General features: G+C 35.6%; 1 protein-coding gene across 1 annotated transcript; it reads right to left on the reverse strand.

The window, feature by feature from the left end:
- Nucleotides 1–78: 78 nt before the first annotated feature.
- LOC132562599 (calpain-5-like) lies at nt 79–18,769 on the reverse strand. The gene is made up of 12 exons (XM_060227350.1): nt 18,587–18,769; nt 17,546–17,677; nt 16,492–16,697; nt 14,666–14,852; nt 14,063–14,256; nt 11,687–11,764; nt 10,810–10,990; nt 9,000–9,119; nt 2,352–2,548; nt 2,029–2,165; nt 842–978; nt 79–273 (listed from the first exon to the last, which is right to left on the reverse strand). The coding sequence occupies exons 1-12, from the start codon at nt 18,767–18,769 to the stop codon at nt 79–81; spliced, it is 1,947 nt and encodes a 648-aa protein (XP_060083333.1).
- Nucleotides 18,770–19,644: the final 875 nt, after the last annotated feature.

Consider the following 19,644-nt stretch of genomic DNA (forward strand, 5'->3'; position numbering starts at 1 on the left):
GTCTAGTGGTCAGACAGCGACCAGTCTAGTGGTCACACAGCGTCCAGTCTAGTGGTCTCACAGTGTCCAGTCTAGTGGTCACACAGTGTCCAGAAGTGTTGTGTATAGCACATTGACCCATAGTCGACCCTTAGTAGGTCTGGCTGCTTCTTTCCCTTTGCCCATTAAGGGCAATCCAATCAATTTGCTGCCTCCCTTGAAGGAACTCCTTTGTGTCATAGACAGAGTACACATTCCCATGAAGTCATCCTTTATCAGGTTGTGGTTCCACACCTGGAAAATTATCAGCAAAATAAAACTGAAGAAATCTGACATGATCTGCATACATGTACAATGTTACGGAATGTATTATTGGATGATTTCACTGAACAGTAATATATATGGTTGGACTTATTACCAAATAGGCTTATTGGCTGATAAATATTGTATGTTGTCATTTCACAGGACACCATCATTACAGTTATAATCCTGAATGGGTATAAATGATACCCAAAAACTCTATAATTAACTGGAATTAATGTTAATTTCCCCAATTAAAACAAAATCTTTTTTATTCAACACTTAATTAAATTATCTTCTGTACATAAGTCTATAATTAACTTGAATTAATATTAATTTCCCCGATTTAAAAAACAACAAACTTTTTTTATCCAAGATTTCTGATTTGTGATTTATACTAAAGGACAATCACATTTGGCACTTTAAATTGAATAATCATTTTTACATAAATCTAAACTTGAATTAAAGTTGATATCACTATTTTAAAAAAAAATCTAATCATGCTCATTAGCTTTTTAGGAACATACATATTTTTGTGATCAGGGACTGTAACAGCGTTTACCTCTAAAGTGACATTCTCTTTTGGTGTCTTTTGGTAAAATGTGACTCGCTCGTCAAACTTTGGATTGAGGTCATTGGCTATCACTGGTGTCTTCACTTTCTCCTTCTCACAACGGACAATAACAAACGGGTCAGACTCTATAACACAGATCCACAAGTAATTAGACAGCATTATCATGATTTGATAAATACTTCCAAAATTTATCAGGTAATAGTTTTTTTTTTATTTGAAAATTATTATTTAAAAGATATTAGCCCATCAAAGTATGACTCTGGCTGTTGTGGGGACACTGAATCTGTAAATTGGATAAATTTTCATTATTATCAACACAATTGCTAAAGTAATTATTCTAAATTGCTAATGTATTAATAATCTTAAAAAGAAAAAGAAGAAAAAAATGAAAAAGCACATTACAGAATTATGCACTCATTACCTAAATATCTTGAAATGTAACTTGTACACAACCATTTCAAAGTGACCTTTGACCTTTAAACATGACCATTGACCACCAGAATCTTTCCATGTGTAGATTTTGATGGTTTAAATGGTGTAAATATGAACTTAATTTGTTAAAGGGTTGATGTGATATCTTCTACACAATGTTTTTCTTTCAAAAGTGGTCTACAGTGACCTTTGACCTTAAAACTTGACCATTGACCACAGAAATCTTACAATATGCATATCTTGACAGTGTACCATAATGTAAATCTGAAGTAACCTTGTCCAGCTATTCATACCTTGTACACAAGCTATACACAGATGTATGGACAGACACACAGATGCACAGACAAAATGATTAGGACATTTTGCCTAAACTAAGTTGGGATAATTACAGTTTAATTTACTCCTGAGTTCCTTATTTTGTCCTAAATTGAATTTCGTTCCAAGGTTGTTATAGAAACTGAACTGCTGTTTGAATGTGAAAGACATTTGAACTCTGTGGGCTTGAAATAATACAGCAATGTAATTTGTTAGGGCAATTCTGTTAGCCATACACCATATCAAGTTATGGGCAAAACATGATTCTTGGAACTTTGATTTTAAAGAAGAAGTTGGTTATGAAAACAACTTAATGCCTGATAGAAATGGCAAGATATCGCCACCACATAACTCCATATAAGCACACAAAGAGTAAATAACTCAGACAACATGACATCTTTATGCCAACAGCTGCTGTGTATACTTACTTCTGTCTAAGTCCATACCCTCCAATCCTTCTCCACTACTGATAAGAATTTGTAAGGCTGACTTGTAAGTTTTACACATATAAAACGGACTGCAGCAACATCCACTATTTCTGTCTGGCTCCTCGAGAGTAAGTTCCCTGCAGACAAATAACTCCATACATGTATACAAGTCATACAGAAATATGTTTGTTCAGTGTTACATGTGTGTTTGCATGGCTGATAATACAAGTTTAGGATTTGATTACAATTTATGGCAGCACTGATGATAGGTTCCTGTTAATTTCCATAAAATATATTATCACTGCTAGTAATTATTTACTTACTTTAAGTTTGGACTGCTACTTGCATACAACCGAAGGAAAAACTCGCCTTCAAAACCAGGATCAAAAGTTGACGGAATTACACAATATTTCCCCTGTTTTAGTTTTGCTCTCGTCATTACACTGCGAGATTTTACAAATGATGACGAATGTGCTTCTCTCATCGAGTCATGCATTCTGTAGACTCTGTTTAAGTCAGTCTGAAACGGACAGAAGAATATATATATAATATAAATATTTGCTTAGAAACTGCGCTTTTCCATACTTCAAGCTCACTCAACTTAGATAAAAAAAAACATTATATCAACTTTTAATTGTTTTACAAAAATTGTTAAACAAGTTTACCAACTTATATTAATCCTTCTTGTTGGCCTGTATGGAAGCATACGAAGGGTCTTAGTGAGGGAGGAAACCAGAGTGCCCGGGGAAAACACACACGAGGGGTCTTAGTGAGGAAGGAAACCAGAGTACCCAGGGAAAACACACATGAGGGGTCTTAGTGAGGGAGGAAACCAGAGTGCCCGAGGAAAACACACACGAGGGGTCTTAGTGAGGGAGGAAACCTGAGTACCCGGGGAAAATACACACGAGGGGTCTTAGTGAGGAAGGAAACCAGAGTGCCCGGGGAAAACACACACGAGGGGTCTTAGTGAGGGAGGAAACCAGAGTGCCCGGGGAAAACACACACGAGGGGTCTTAGTGAGGAAGGAAACCAGAGTACCCAGGGAAAACACACACGAGGGGTCTTAGTGAGGGAGGAAACCAGAGTGCCCGAGGAAAACACACACGAGGGGTCTTAGTGAGGGAGGAAACCTGAGTAACCGGGGAAAATACACACGAGGGGTCTTAGTGAGGGAGGAAACCAGAGTGCCCGGGGAAAACACACACGAGGGGTCTTAGTGAGGGAGGAAACCAGAGTGCCCGGGGAAAACACACACGAGGGGTCTTAGTGAGGAAGGAAACCAGAGTACCCAGGGAAAACACACACGAGGGGTCTTAGTGAGGGAGGAAACCAGAGTGCCCAAGGAAAACACACACGAGGGGTCTTAGTGAGGGAGGAAACCTGAGTACCCGGGGAAAACACACACGAGGGGTCTTAGTGAGGGAGGAAACCACAGTGCCCGGGGAAAACACACACGAGGGATCTTAGTGAGGGAGGAAACCAGAGTACCCAGGGAAAACACACACGAGGGGTCTTAGTGAGGGAGGAAACCTGAGTACCCAGGGAAAACACACACGAGGGGTCTTAGTGAGGGAGGAAACCTGAGTGCCCGTGGAAAACACACACGAGGGGTCTTAGTGTGGGAGGAAACCAGAGTGCCCGGGGAAAACACACACGAGGGATCTTAGTGAGGGAGGATACCAGAGTGCCCAGGGAAAACCCACAAAGTCAGGCAAGTGACCCCATACCTGTTTACGTCCATTCTTGGAGTTAACCCCAAACAGATTAGTGAAAGGTGAGTGTTTTACCATGGTGCCATCCGACCACCACAAAAACATTGATGCCCCTGCTGGCAAATGAGGTCAAGTTTGGAGCATTTTGATGTTTCTGGTTTTTGTGGTGATGTGTGCTGTGACTCAGTAAACAAAATTGATGTTCTGCTTACAGAATATAGGGCAAAAAATCCCCGATAGAATGGGCAGCCATTTTGTTTACGGTAAATCAGTGGCATTCTGCTAATATTTTATTTCACAAACTTATATACCTCTGTAGATATATTTGCTAATTCAGGATTTCACGATTGCTGATCTAAAAATGACGTAAAATTTGCAAATGAGACCAGCACTCTAGAATTCAGTATTGGTAACCAAATCAACATGGATGCCATCCAGAGTTATTTTCCTACAAATAACCACCGTGAGGACTACTTTGAATTCGAGACTGTATCTCCCCACATTTCAATGCAAAAATAAATCCCACAGAAAATACAAGAGATTTACAATAAATGAACAAACTGGTTTTTAGCATGTTAAAGGTAATCTTTAAGGGGTAGCAATCAAAACAGACCTATGAGTATTAATACAGGACTTAAAGGGGCAACAAAATGAAATCAGTAGGTCCGCAACACTGGTCCAACTGGTAAAATTGATAAACAAAAACAGCATTTGCAATCTCTTTTAAATCCTCGCTGGAATTTACTGCAAGACTTTCAAATATTGGTCTTTCAAATGCTGTTAAATCTTTCGATAAATGTTTTAAAGTTAAATGGCCATAACTCTGGGGAAAAATTAACAAACCATTTTACTTTTAAGATTCCAATGAAATCAGAAAATGATGTGTGGTTAGGTGGTGCAGAGGTACTGCACTCCCCTTTCACTTAGCCGTCAGGTGTTTGATTCCTGGAACGAACATGAGAAGGTAAGGGGGTCACCTGCCTAACCACATAGGCTTTCCCCGGGTACTCTGGTTTCCTCCCACAGTAAGATCCCTCGTGCCCTCACATTCAGGCAAACAAGAGTTGTTTCTCAATTGTTGTAAAATAAATAAAGTTTATATTACATTATGGTAAAAAAAAACACTACTGGTACATTACCACAGTTGTATAACAACATCTGTTAAAGGGTAAATAAGGAGAAACACAATTAGGACCAGAGAATGGAACAGCTAACAACCTAGAGGTCTATTGGAAAACAATTTCACTTTTTCTATAATTCATTACCCGAGTTGTTCTCATGTCACTACAATTTTTTAATACAATTGTATGTTTTATGTTTTTCTGTTATTCACATCTGACAGGATTCAATTTAATTTGTAAAAAGTTTTGTTACCATATACTGACAGTTAATAAAACAAGAGGCCCAAGGGGCCTTAACGGTCACCTGAGGAATATATGTCAATAATCTGGGGATTTTAAAATGTTGCAAAAATGTAACAACACTTGTGCAGGACCGTGTGTATGGGGATGCTTTGTGCCAAGTTTGGTCAAAATCCATCCACTGGTTCTTGAGAAGAAGTCATTTAAAGAATGTTTTTACATATGGCCCCTTTTACACCCCTTATGGGCCCCAAAGGGACATAATCACTTTTTTCAACATAATTTCATATGTCCTTTACTAAGGGATGCTTTCTATCAAATTTGGTTGAAATTGGTAAAAGTTGAATTTTCTACCTTTTTGAGCACCCCCTAGTGATGCCGTTTTTGACCTGATTTTTTTTTCATTCGCAAACTTTGTAGACCTTACCATAAGAACCCTAAATGTCAAATATGAACTTAATCTGACTGTTGGTTCAAGAGAAGAAAATTTTTAAAGATTTACCTAATTTTACCCCCCTTTTTCCCCTCCTGGGGCCCCTATTGGGGCCACGCCCTTTTTCTTCGCAACCTTCCATGGGGTTGCTTTGTGCCAAGTTTGGTCAAAACCCATTCAGTGGTTCTTGAGAAGAAGTGAAATATGTGAAAAGTTAACGACGCACGATGACAGACAAATCATGATAGCAATAGGTAACCATTAGCCTTCGGCTCAGGTGATCTAAACACCAAAGCTTTTCTTGATACAGAAACATAGACCTTTTAAAAATAGATAAATACATGTCTCAAGCAAGTTTCACAAATCTGTGAAATATTTCTGAATTTTCTCGATTTTCTTTTACTTAATAATGCAATAATCCCATGAAACTGCTGGATCACCACAAAAAAGGTTATGGGAAATAACGGTGCCATTATATGTAAAAGTGAAAGACAATGGAAATATGAGGGGGTCAATTTTATCTTCAACTGTGGATGGCACATTGACCCATGTCCAGTTATTCTCACAACACATGAGGAGACAAGTTTAACATAAGTTATTAATCAGGGTGGTAATTTGTCGTCTTCTATTAATATTAAACGAGGCTGTAGGCAAGGGGACCCGATCGCCCCATATTTATTTATACTTTGTGTAGAAATCTTGGCCCTGAGATTGCGGAATAATGTTAATATAAAAGGTATGGATATTGATAATTGTCCAATTTTAGTTTCTCGGTATGCAGATGATACCTCCCTCATTTTAGATGGTCCAGAACAATCTTTGACAGAAGCAATTAAGGAACTTGATGAGTATGCAAAAATTTCAGGGTTGAAAATTAATGTAGAGAAAACACAGGTAGTGTGGATAGGTAATAAAAAATATAGTGAAGATTCATTTTTACCAGATTTCAATTTACAGTGGGGAATGAATAAATTTACACTTTTGGGAATTATTTTTAGTGTTAATCTTCACGAAATTCCAAAGCTGAATTTTGACAAAAAACTCATCAGGTTAAAATCATTGATTAAACAATGGAGCAGAAGGTCTTTAACTCCAATTGGTAGAATTCATGTCATCAAATCCTTGCTTATATCACAGTTTAATCACCTTTTTATTTCACTTCCAAATCCAAATGAAAACCTTATTAAAAAATTGAATTCCATTTTATTTCAATATTTATGGAATGGGGGGTCAGATAAAATTAAGCGAGATGTTGTTGTTCAACACCATGTCAATGGAGGTCTTAAGATGGTTAATATAGATGCCTTCATGAGCTCTTTAAAATTAAGTTGGATAAGGAGGTTATTTCAAACCACTGAAAAATGGCAGGCTATTTTAAAAACCTATATTGATATTGATTTGCTGGCAAATTGTGGTAGTGAATATATACAGTTATGTATAAGTAAATGTAAAAATCAGTTCTGGAAAGATGTTTTTAAATCATGGTATAAATTCATTGTGCAAAGAGATAATTTGGAAAATAATGAGTTAATCTCCAAAATACCACTCTGGTATAACAAAAAAATATGTATTGGGGGGAAACCTATTTTTTACAAGGATTGGTACAAGAAGGGTGTGATCAATATATGTGATGTTTTAAAAGAAGTTGCTCCAGTGTCTTTTTATACCTTAAATGAGTTTACATGTAAATATCACATTGCTACAAATTTTCTTCAGTACCACAGCTTCATATCTTCAATAAAAGATTTTATCTCTTCATATGATTTAACTTTATTGAACATAGCTTACCCATTCATTCCTGTAAACATACAACCCTTTTTTAACCTAGTTAGAGGTACAAAACTATTTTATGATATCTTGATTAAGAATGATGTGGCACCGTCTTGTAAATTGAAATGGAATCAAGAATTTGACGATATTAATGACGAAGAATGGGCCAAAATTTTCAAGATCCCCTTCCATACTACAAAAAATTCAAAACTTCAATGGTTCCAGTTCAGAGTAGTTCATCATATTCTGACAACAAATTCTTTTCTCTGTAGAATTGGTCTGGTTAGCTCACCTCTCTGTATTTTATGTAACTCTGAAAGAGAAACTATTACTCATATTTTATGGGAATGTAATGAAGTACAGAATTTACTACAAAGTTTTGAAATACTATTACAGGCATTACTTATTCCTTTTTCAATTAATAAAAAATCTTTCTTCTTTGGAATTTTTTCAAGTTCCCATATCAATAGGGTAGATAATGAAATTATAATTATCATGAAGCAGTATATATATAGAATGAGGTGTCTGCATAATTCTTTGCATATACCGGTAAACTCATTGGTAAACTCCATTAAAGACAATTACAAAGTCCACAAATATATTGCTGTTAGTAAGGGCGATACTGTTAAGGAGAAGTTTGATGTAGAATGGAGTAAATGGAAAAGGTTAATTGACATGTAGTCGAATTCTGATAAATTCTACTTGTAAATTTTATCCTCAAATATATAATATATATTTATACGAAAGTAGGATGTTTCCAAACCCTTGACAAGGCCATTCTTATCCTCTCAGTCTTCCATCCATTTCTTTCATCTTTTTTCTTAAATGCTTTTCCTATTTCTCACTGTTTTTTTCTGTCCAGTAAATTATGTGCAATACATATCTGAAAAATTTGTTGGCATCTGTGTCCTTTTTTTGTTTTTTGTTTTTTTAGTCAGCATTTCTGATATTAAATACACCATCTCTTGAAATCTTTGGTTACTGCTCCCTGGAGTTGATGTATGCTGTTAAGATTACTGAATTTTGTGAGGTGTGAAATGGTGTGGATAGTGATGTAGTGAATGAGAATTATGATTGTGATGATGATGAGGGTATAATGGTGGTGGTGGTGATAAGGATCATGATAATAATGAAATGGTGATGATGATCTTGATTTGTAATGATGATGATGATGATGATGACGATGATGATGATGATGATGATGATGATGATGATGATGATGATGGTTGTGGTGATGATGGTTGTGGTGATGATGATAATGATATTGATTTGAGATGATGAAGTTGGTGGTGGTAGTGGAGGTGATGTGATGATGATGATTGATACCTAATGATGGTGTGATGAGGATGATTATAGTGATGATAAGTGTGATGATGATGAGGATGATATTGAATTGTGATGATGATGATGATGATGATGATGATGATGATGATGATGATGATGATGATGATGATGATGATGATGATTGATGATGATGATGATGACGATGACGACGATGATGATGATGATGATGATGATGATGATGATGATGATGATGATGATTAGGATGGTGATTGTGTGGTGATGATGATAATGATGATGTGTATTGTACATTAAAATGGAAATAAAAAGATAATTACAAAAAAAAAGTTTAACACAAGCTATCGTAGATGTATCAAGATTTTAAAAGGTACACTTATTTAGAAACAATACCTTAAGGATAGACACTCCTATAGTGAATTGTGATTCTCCATCCTCTTTGTTTACTCTTCGGTCAAATTGCTCCAAAGAAACCAACACTTCATCCTCTTCCTTTGTCACCTCGAACACAAACTGTGGAACAATGATATTATACACAGCTTAGCAAGGATCAAACCTCCTACTCAAACTTACTCAAGTCATACTCATTATCTACATGGTTCTAAGTCTTGCTCTGCGACAATTTATTGAATTAAATAAAAAAAATGTCTAATTACAAACATACTTTATTTATCCTGTAAAAAGTGTAGTTGACCTGCACATTACCCCATTAGGGATTGAAATTATAACATATTTTATACTAACTCATATTAACAGGCAACAGGGCAATGGCTCTAAACAGTCATCTGACAATCGACAAATGGATGGACAGATCACAGATCTGATGGTATGTGGTCTGTCAAATCTGATAAAGTAAAATTTTGGATTATTCCTTGAGAATATCAGAACCTCATTAACGGTAGGTTCTGTTCATGAAAAATGCTGTACAGTCATGTTACAGATGGCTACTCATACATGGTTACTGTTTAAGTTTTGATCAGGCTGAAAAATAACAATATATCATCTTTTCTTTTCCTTAAGTAATCAAACTCACAATATTTTTCTCACTGCTGTGAATGAAACTGGACAAGAAGTTCAGTCTATTTGTCTAGGAAGAGTTATGATATTTTTACAACTTAAGATTTCATCACAACAATCTCAGGATCACCTCATGCCACTCGGGTAAAATTTGGTTGAAATCTATCCAGGCAAGGAGTAGGGTTTTGAAGCAAAAGAATGTCTAACCTGCCCCCAGGTCCCTAGGGACTGAATCAACTTTCTGAAGATATTAAGTGATAACCTACCTCCAGTAATGATTCAGACCAAATTTGGATAAAATCCATTCATGCATGAATGAAGAGTAGCATTTTTGCGCAAGATATTGACTAGCTTTGCCTGTTGGGGTCCTGCCCTCAGCTCCCTAGGAGTCAAATCAACTTTCTGAATTTATGAAATGATAACAAACCAGCAATAATTTTTCAGACCAAATTTGGATAAAATTCAATTTAGTCTTTAATGATGAGTAGTGTCTTGAAGCAAAATATTGACTAATTTCCCCATTCGGAGCCCAATCCCTCAGTTTATTGCAAGTTTCAGAAAAACATTTGAATGAAATTTATACAAGCATTACAGAAAAGTGACAATTTGAAGTCCACTTCCCAGATCCCTAGGGATCAAATGAACTTTCTGAATTTACATATTGATTCACCCTACTCCATTTTAGGAACCAAACTCTATAGTCTAGGTTATAACTGTATTGTTACCATCATTGTACCATCCAACCACCCACTATACACTCTCACTCATCAGTACCTCTTGATTAACATCGTGATAGTCCATCAAACATTTTCACATTGGTTACTATAGGAATGCAGCAATCTTCAAATGTGATGTTTTTACAATAATATGTGTTGTTCATATATCTTTGTCAAAAGGGAGGAATTTTTCAGCTAGGAAATAACTTTGAGATGGAGTTGGGTGGGGGTCTATTTTCCCTAGCATAATTCTCTGGCTTAAATCATTTTATTGATTTTTTTTAAAAAGAACTTTTTAGGAAATTTCAAACATTTTAGAAAATTGATCCCTCAAATTACACTCCTTATTGAATCAAGCAGGTATTTTCAATTCTCACTGACAAACTAAACACATCAAGAAACTGCAACTGCAAGTTGTCACATAGGTTAGACAAGGACAGTGTACATAATGGACACAGCTACAAATGTACCTGCGGATTCTTCAGAAAAGATTTTTTATGATTACTACAGCCTCCACTCCGTGATGGTTTCCTCCACTCTCCAACCGTCTCGCCCTCTTTCCATGTCTTTTTCAGGGAAAAGAAGGATGTGTTGATAATGTGACACACTCCTATGTCGGTGTAGTAGTTACAGAAATCTTCAAATGACATCCTGTAATTGACAATCATAGTTTAAAGATCACTGGTCAAACCTAGAAAGTATATGAAAATACTTATATCCATATATGGAATTTGAGCAGTTAAGTACATGTATATGGTTGACATCAGAATTTGATTTTTTTTTTAAAAGAAAAAGACTTTTTTACCTTCAATGCTCAACCAAAGTTTCTTTATGTTATTCACAATATTCTGAGAAAGAAAACAACATGAGGGGCTCAAATAGATCACATAGGTCAAGGGTGACCTATGACCTTTACCTTGGTGATATGATATGAATATGAAACAGATCTGTTCAGGGTTCACGAGATATTATGTACACATGGTTATTGAGGATGTGTACTTGGAGCCATAGCCAAAAAAATGATGATAAAGGATTACCTTCCCCCTAACATAAAAACCTGGATGTCAAAGGGTGATATATGTAACTGCAGGCAGGACAATAAGATAAAATTAGTTAGTAATGCTACTTAACAGTAATAGTTGAGAGTGGGCTTATTACCAGACATGGGTTTATTGCCAAATATCAAATAACAAATCAATGATTTGATGGCTTTGATGAGATTTACTAGCTTCTAATACATCATTGCTCATTTATAACACACATCAAAAGAAAACATCTGTCAGTAATAGTCAATTAAGGTATTATTCCACCTTAATGTACTTGTGGCTCTCTAAGATAAAATCTCACCAGAATTCTCCATTGTCATCCACAGTGAGACCAATGTCCTTCTTCATTGAGTCACTGACCTGATCCCATTCAGCAGATCTATACAAAAATACAAAGCAAAAACAATCCTTTATACATCAATGTCTCCACTCCAATACAAACCAGAATCTGATCAGGTGTAGAACATGATGTTATGATACTATGGGGTAAGTGTGAACCAGAATCTGATCAGATGTGGAACATCATGTTATGATACTATGGGGTAAGTGTGAACCAGAATCTGATCAGGTGTGGAACATCATGTTATGATACTATAGGGTAAGTGTGAACCAGAATCTGATCAGGTGTAGAACATGATGTTATGATACTATAGGGTAAGTGTGAACCAGAATCTGATCAGGTGTAGAACATCATGTTATGATACTATAGGGTAAGTGTGAACCAGAATCTGATCAGGTGTGGAACATCATGTTATGATACTATAGGGTAAGTGTGAACCAGAATCTGATCAGGTGTAGAACATGATGTTATGATACTATAGGGTAAGTGTGAACCAGAATCTGATCAGGTGTAGAACATCATGTTATGATACTATAGGGTAAGTGTGAACCAGAATCTGATCAGGTGTGGAACATGATGTTATGATACTATAGGGTAAGTTTGAACCAGAATCTGATCAGGTGTAGAACATCATGTTATAATACTATAGGGTAAGTGTGAACCAGAATCTGATCAGGTGTAGAACATGATGTTATGATACTATAGGGTAAGTGTGAACCAGAATCTGATCAGGTGAAGAACATGATGTTATGATACCATAGGGTGTGAACCAGAATCTGATCAAGTGTAGAACATGATGTTATGATACTATAGGGTAAGTGTGAACCAGAATCTGATCAGGTGTAGAACATGATGTTATGATACTATAGGGTAAGTGTGAACCAGAATCTGATCAGGTGTAGAACATCATGTTATGATACTATAGGGTAAGTGTGAACCAGAATCTGATCAGGTGTGGAACATGATGTTATGATACTATAGGGTAAGTATGAACCAGAATCTGATCAGGTGTAGAACATCATGTTATGATACTATAGGGTAAGTGTGAACCAGAATCTGATCAGGTGTAGAACATCATGTTATTATACTATAGGGTAAGTGTGAACCAGAAACTGATCAGGTGTAGAACATCATGTTATGATACTATAGGGTAAGTGTGAACCAGAATCTGATCAGGTGTAGAACATGATGTTATAATACTATAGGGTAAGTATGAACCAGAATCTGATCAGGTGTAGAACATCATGTTATGATACTATAGGGTAAGTGTGAACCAGAATCTGATCAGGTGAAGAACATGATGTTATGATACTAAAGTGTAAGTGTGAACCAGAATCTTATCAGGTGTAGAACATGATGTTATAATACTATAGGGTAAGTTTGAACCAGAATCTGATCAGGTGCAGAACATGATGTTATGATACTATAGGGTAAGTGTGAACCAGAATCTGATCAGGTGCAGAACATGATGTTATGATACTATAGGGTAAGTGTGAACCAGAATCTGATCAGGTGTGGAACATGATGTTATGATACTATAGGGTAAGTGTGAACCAGAATCTGATCAGGTGTGGAACATGATGTTATGATACTATAGGGTAAGTTTGAACCAGAATCTGATCAGGTGTGGAACATGATGTTATGATACTATAGGGTAAGTGTGAACCAGAATCTGATCAGGTGTGGAACATGATGTTATGATACTATAGGGTAAGTGTGAACCAGAATCTGATCAGGTGTGGAACATGATGTTATGATACTATAGGGTAAGTTTGAACCAGAATCTGATCAGGTGTGGAACATGATGTTATGATACTATAGGGTAAGTGTGAACCAGAATCTGATCAGGTGTGGAACATGATGTTATGATACTATAGGGTAAGTGTGAACCAGAATCTGATCAGGTGTGGAACATGATATTAGGTCACTAGGGAGAGAATATGAACTGAACCTGTTGAGAGGTTTTTAAGGTATGGCATTGATTCAGAATGATACTGGAGCTGACAAGACAGAGCAGGACAGATGGGCGTATGTAACACTATTATATCAGGCTATTATATGTATAAAATGGTAAATTTATAATGATGATATATCATATGACTACCTTTTTATCAGGGTAATAACACCCATAACATGTGTTTATTATGACCACACAGTTAATAACAGGCTAGCAGAGGCGAGTCTGCCGAAGGATCCCATTCTTTCAATAGTGACATCATATTTCCTAGACATCTTGAAACTTGTCAAAATAAAATTGATTTCATTTTTTTATAAATCTCGCATGAAATGGAAGCTCACATAAGATCCTGGTTTATCACAGGTTATCAATAAGCTCACCCATCACTCCAGGCGCCCTTCCACTCTGTCCCGCCCCAGGGATTTCTACAACGAATCATGTGGATTTTTTCTCGTTTGAAGAAAGAAAAAAGCCCTGAAGAGGTACTAATGGGGATGTCCTTGACGGAGGTCACACTATAAGCATGACCTTTGATGAGGCCACAATCTAGCTCGTCCTCCATGTCGTCACCCGACTATAAAAATAAAATGTATGATATTGTGTTAGGTGTACAGCATCCATTATGAAATGCTGGGCATATCACAAGACAATTAAATAGTGTTTGTTTACAATTTGACCTAAAAGTAATAAATAGGGTGGGAACGGCCTTATTGTTATTTATTGTTTGTTTGGCCTTATTGTTGTATAAATACAGTAATTAACTAACAAAATTTAATTTTCTTGCAAATTCTGGTGACTTTGGCATATTGCCAGATACATTGTCAGAATATCAATATTTGAAGAAAGCAAGATTGAGGGAATCTGCAATTATTTACTGTGATAAATAGAATCTTACACTCTTGACATGTCAATGTAATGTGAAATATATCAAATTTCTAAAAAAAACTAGATGATTTTTCAAATATGAAAGTACATATACTTACTGCTGCTATGGAAGCACTCATTAGTGACTGATTTTTATAAGATTGTTTCAGAATTCTGAAGAGTTCCATTTTCTCTTCTTCAGTTTTATAATCAGTGATGTCGAGTTGCTCTCCAACACCACCTGACATATCCACTAGAGCATCTCGTGTAAGTCCAGCAACAAGGGACTGGTAATCTCCAAACAGTCTGTAACACAACATTATAGTTAGCGAGTTATCTCGCATCAATGGAAAACTCGTAATATCTGACAGGATTTATTGTTCATTATTTTCAAGGATGGAAATGAAATTGGAAAAAAGAAAGAACCAAAAGTTAATTATATCAATGGCAATAACTTGAGTTTGTTTTCATGACAACTGTGAAATATTATCTACTGAGCATCTGGCAACAAGAATATCATTATAATGTGTTCCTGTTACCAAGAGAAACAATTCATTGTATAGAAATGATACAAACATGAAATCACAATTTTGTGTGATTATGATATAGTCTACTTAGTTTCTATAAAAGTGTTTGAAAACTAAAGGAGAGATGTACAGACAAGGGCAATAACTCTAACAAAGAGCCGCATAGTGTGGCAGTATCCCCTGCACTACTCAGCTGTTGGTGTAAAACCCAAATATAATATACTGATATAACAATTTGTGACATCACTCCATTAGGTACTGCTACTATCACCTGAAGATCTAATACAGTGAAAGCGCTAGTGCATAATGTAAAGTCTTCTTTTGTCAATTATCAATTAAATTTTCTTGCATCTCCTCAACTTCATATCTTGATGTAAATACTGTGTGTTTGATTGTTGATATTTGAATAGAGCTTAGTATTGTCCATGAATATATTCATGCAACACTCTGTAAGCTCTGGAGTAATACAAGAAATCATAAAAAACAGAAATTTTATGGTAAAAGAAAAAGATAAATAATAAAATGTCCTCAGTGAGATACGTCACAACTAGGGCGAGACCTAATATATACAGAGAGTTTTGTGGAGTTGAGTGGAATCGTATCAAAGTTGTAGAAAGGAATGTTAACACTAATTTTGTGTTTTTTGACTATGCTTCCATGGTACTAAAAAAATAAGAAAAATGCAATGTCATCAATAGTAAAAGGCACTAACTTAATATATACAGAAAGTTTTGAAAAGTAGAGTTGAACGGTTTTGAAGCTATAGCCCGGAAAATCCAAAATATAATATAGTTTGTCCTCATAAAAATCATAAATCTGAACCAAAAATAAAAAAGTTATATTTTCTTAATTACAGGGTTAATGTAGTACAGTAAAGCATAATAAGAAAACTAGAATGCTGATACACTACACAAACCAAACACCAGACCATGGTTGTCCAAAGGCTGGTTATAGATAACCAGTGGTTAGTGAACATTTTCTAAAAAGAATTTAACAAATTTTGAAACATTCTTTATAATTTTACAGATGTAGGTCTATTGTGAGCGGTCAGATTGCTTTATATTTTAAGTGGTCATTGTGCATTTAACACCCTTGTTTGTTCAGTGGCAGCAAATTGAACTTTTCACAGATCAGTAGTCAGCTGTGACTAACATTTGAGCATCTGGAGCCAGAGTGGAACATATAGGCCAGTATCTAAAATTACCAACATATCATTTTATTACTTCAATATTGAAGGCTCAATAGTAGGATTCAAATGAAAAAGGAATATATTTTGTTAAGCTTTATACTTGAAATTGATCAAAATAGATTCAAATAATTCACAGGCTTTACAGAAATATATATCTTTTTCCACAAATTTACCTTAAAATGTAGCATCAAAAACTAAGTTAACAATTTATCTGAATTAAAATGTTTACTTGGCATATGCTTTCTCCAAAAGCGCTGGCCAGAACTCATTCTTCACTGGTGAATGACAATAGATAAGTTTTCCATTCCTTGTAGGCAGGTAGTCATCTATTACAACATCAATCCACTCCCCACAACGCCAGAAACGGAAATGGAAGATTCCCGCATACTGATTTTTTTCTGCAATCCATTCCTGACCTTCAAAGTCAGGTACTATCTGTGTACATAAATCAGACATTGTCAAAACAAAACAAACAACAAAAAACTTCAAAAATAAAGAAGAACTATTCTAGTATACATCAGTAACACAATTATAGGTACAATCAATATCAATGATATAATTTGCAAAAAAGAGGCACAGAGGGCCTGTAAAACTATGTAATACACTAGAAGTAGTATTCAATATAACAACAAACCATTCCCAATAACAGCGTACGCTAGTATGAACATCAGCATATTTTTTGCTGGTTTTCAATACCAAGGGAGATAACATCCTTTCTTGTGTAATAACAAATTTTGGTGTAAACGCAATTAACAGATAAAGAGGATAAGGCATTTATAGCCAGATAAGGCACCCAATAACATGGTTTCAATACAAAATTAATTTATATGATAACAAAAAAAAACAATGTTTAGATATACATGGTTCATGAAAAATAATATGAACCTTTGAATAAAATTCATAAGAAATTCAGACAAAATTCTTAATAACATCGAGTTGAATTGTAACCATTTTCATGTAATGACTAGCTAAAATAACACACCATGCCTGACAGACAGACAACAAGGCAAAAAGCATGAGCGTATTTGTCTATGTCCAGCAAATGGCTATACATAGAGAGGAAGCATGGTTATAAGGTTCTGAGCTGTTTGAGGACCAATTGCTCAATTGATAACAAACATAATAACAAACAGAGCAGTCACATCTTATCAATAAAGTAATTATTATTAATTAGAAAAGCCTTTTAGTCAATAGATGATAGCTGAAAGCAATCATTGACATATTTCATGAAAACACGAACATTAACCAGATCTAAATTTATAACTCAATATGCATCTACCCACCTTCTTCCATAGACTGGCATTTTCAGCGATACAGGCACAGGCAGCAACAAACCAGCAATTACCAATTTCCCCCTGAGCAAAGTCATTCGCACTGGCTCCATCCATAAAGAATTTGGGATCACTGCAAATTTCCTGGCATAGGAATGAACTTTTGATTTTAAAAAAATGTTTTGTTATTTGAAAATAATTTAGCTATGTTTTTCTTTCAAATTGAGGCACTCTAAACATATCTGCCCACATTAAAAAATGTCCATAAATGTAAGATACAGACGTCAATCATTAACACGTATTTACCATTATATGGCATTGATACCATGTGACCTTACCAATGTCAGTTGTGTATTATCAGCTCATAAATTTCCAACAGTGTTAAGAAATATAGCAAATAATGGTTGCCTTCCCTTATGATAAGATGAAAGCTGAAAATGGTAAATATAAACATTCAACTGCTTTCAGCTGGCATTCATGGGCATATGATTGCCAACTGGGTAAATGCAAATTTAACATGAAGCACTAACGCCCTTCTCTGAATTAGCCCTTATGTACTACATGTATATAGTTTTTATGTGTATTTGCCAATTTTTACTTTATTAATAACACTTCCAACAACAATTTTGTGAAACTATAGATTTAGACTTTGAGTTACTATGAGTAACTATAGATTTAGACTTTGAGTTACTATGAGTAACTATAGATTTAGACTTTGAGTTACTATGAGTAACTATAGATTTAGACTTTGAGTTACTATGAGTAACTATAGAAGAGCTACTAGAGTAGACTAGCTTACCACTCTCCCAATCCATCCTACTATAATGACCACCTCTATGTACGTCTATTTTTGGTGTTATACAACTTACAGTAATTGAACATCTATATAAAGGTCAACTGCCTATAAAGACCTCTTTTCTCTGACCCCTTGAGTGACTATCAGAAATTCATTAGGATTTTTGCCATCTATACCTGGATCTGAAATATATGAACAGTGACCAATTTTTCAAACATGATCTATTTTGATTTATACTAAGTATGAATTTATCTTACCCCTGGTCTTCTCCACTGTACATTGTGTGGTATTTTGTTAGAATCATACGACAGTGACGAGTCTTTGGGAGGAAACTCCTCATCTGTAAACAGAGTGCCAGTAGATACACAAGATTTCTTCAGATCCTTGTATTTCTGGCCTTTGTAAGGGATAGCGGAGTCAAAAAGTCCAAGGATCCCCATCCTGCAATTTTAACAACAAATAAAAAGTTGAGTGCATGTACATTATTCAGTAAATATTCCAGCTACAATATGCCCAGTCACCAATACGTCATCACCTTACTCAAAGTCAAGGGATTTTCGCTAGCATATTTACCAAAGGACTTCTATAGAATAGGAATAGGAATTAGGGAAGCGAATCAAAAATACCTTGCCCCCAGGGTTTGAACTATAGCCACCTTTCAGTCTCTAGTCAGACTCTCTAATGCTTGACTAAAGGAAAACTCACACAAGCCGAAGCTAGTTAAGATAACCAGTGTATTCTCATCTTTTACAATTAAGCGAAAATTAAGTTCTATTTTATATGGCTACAATAGTTTGATCAGGGCTAATGTAACCTCATAACGAGCATCGAGAACCTGCAAAAGGTATGAAGGTATACATACATATTCAACGAATCAGTGTAAGTGTGTGCATTGAAATCCAGTTCATGTTTGGTAACACAACTAATACTATCACGAGAACAAGGGCACGCCTGTAACAATCACTTTCAAAAGCAATATACCATATAGACCTAACACGCCCACAAGTGCTTACCACCGCTACATAGATGTTGGTTATAAAAGTTATTGTTATATGCCCCTGTGATCCAGGATGTCGCTCTTGACAGGCAAAACCATTTTTCCCGAAATCACATTTATATCGTGACAGTTGCTCGTGCATATCTTACGTAAATACCTGCTTGTCAGATAATACGAAAAACGTACCCAAACCAGATGGTATAATTTCTATATACGGCTATAAATACCTTGGATCTTCCCTTTTGAAAAATTGTGTACACTGTCGCTAAGCCAATCCAGGGGAGAATACTCTTATGATATATCCGGTTTGGTAACACA

Source organism: Ylistrum balloti, unplaced genomic scaffold (assembly GCF_031769215.1).
Source record: "Ylistrum balloti isolate Yb309-2 unplaced genomic scaffold, AGI_CSIRO_Ybal_v1 Utg371460, whole genome shotgun sequence".
Taxonomy (NCBI): Eukaryota; Metazoa; Mollusca; class Bivalvia; order Pectinida; family Pectinidae; genus Ylistrum; species Ylistrum balloti.

Bases quoted from the DNA above. Each gene is read 5' to 3' on its own strand.
- LOC132562599 (XM_060227350.1), bottom strand. From the start codon at position 18,769: ATGGGGATCCTTGGACTTTTTGACTCCGCTATCCCTTACAAAGGCCAG. The intron at 11,765-14,062 runs GTGAGCTTATTG...ATTTTTGTATAG, and splicing joins AAGGGCGCCTGGAGTGATGG to ATCTGCTGAATGGGATCAGG. The intron at 274-841 runs GTAAACGCTGTT...ATAATTTTCCAG, and splicing joins AAGAGAATGTCACTTTAGAG to GTGTGGAACCACAACCTGAT.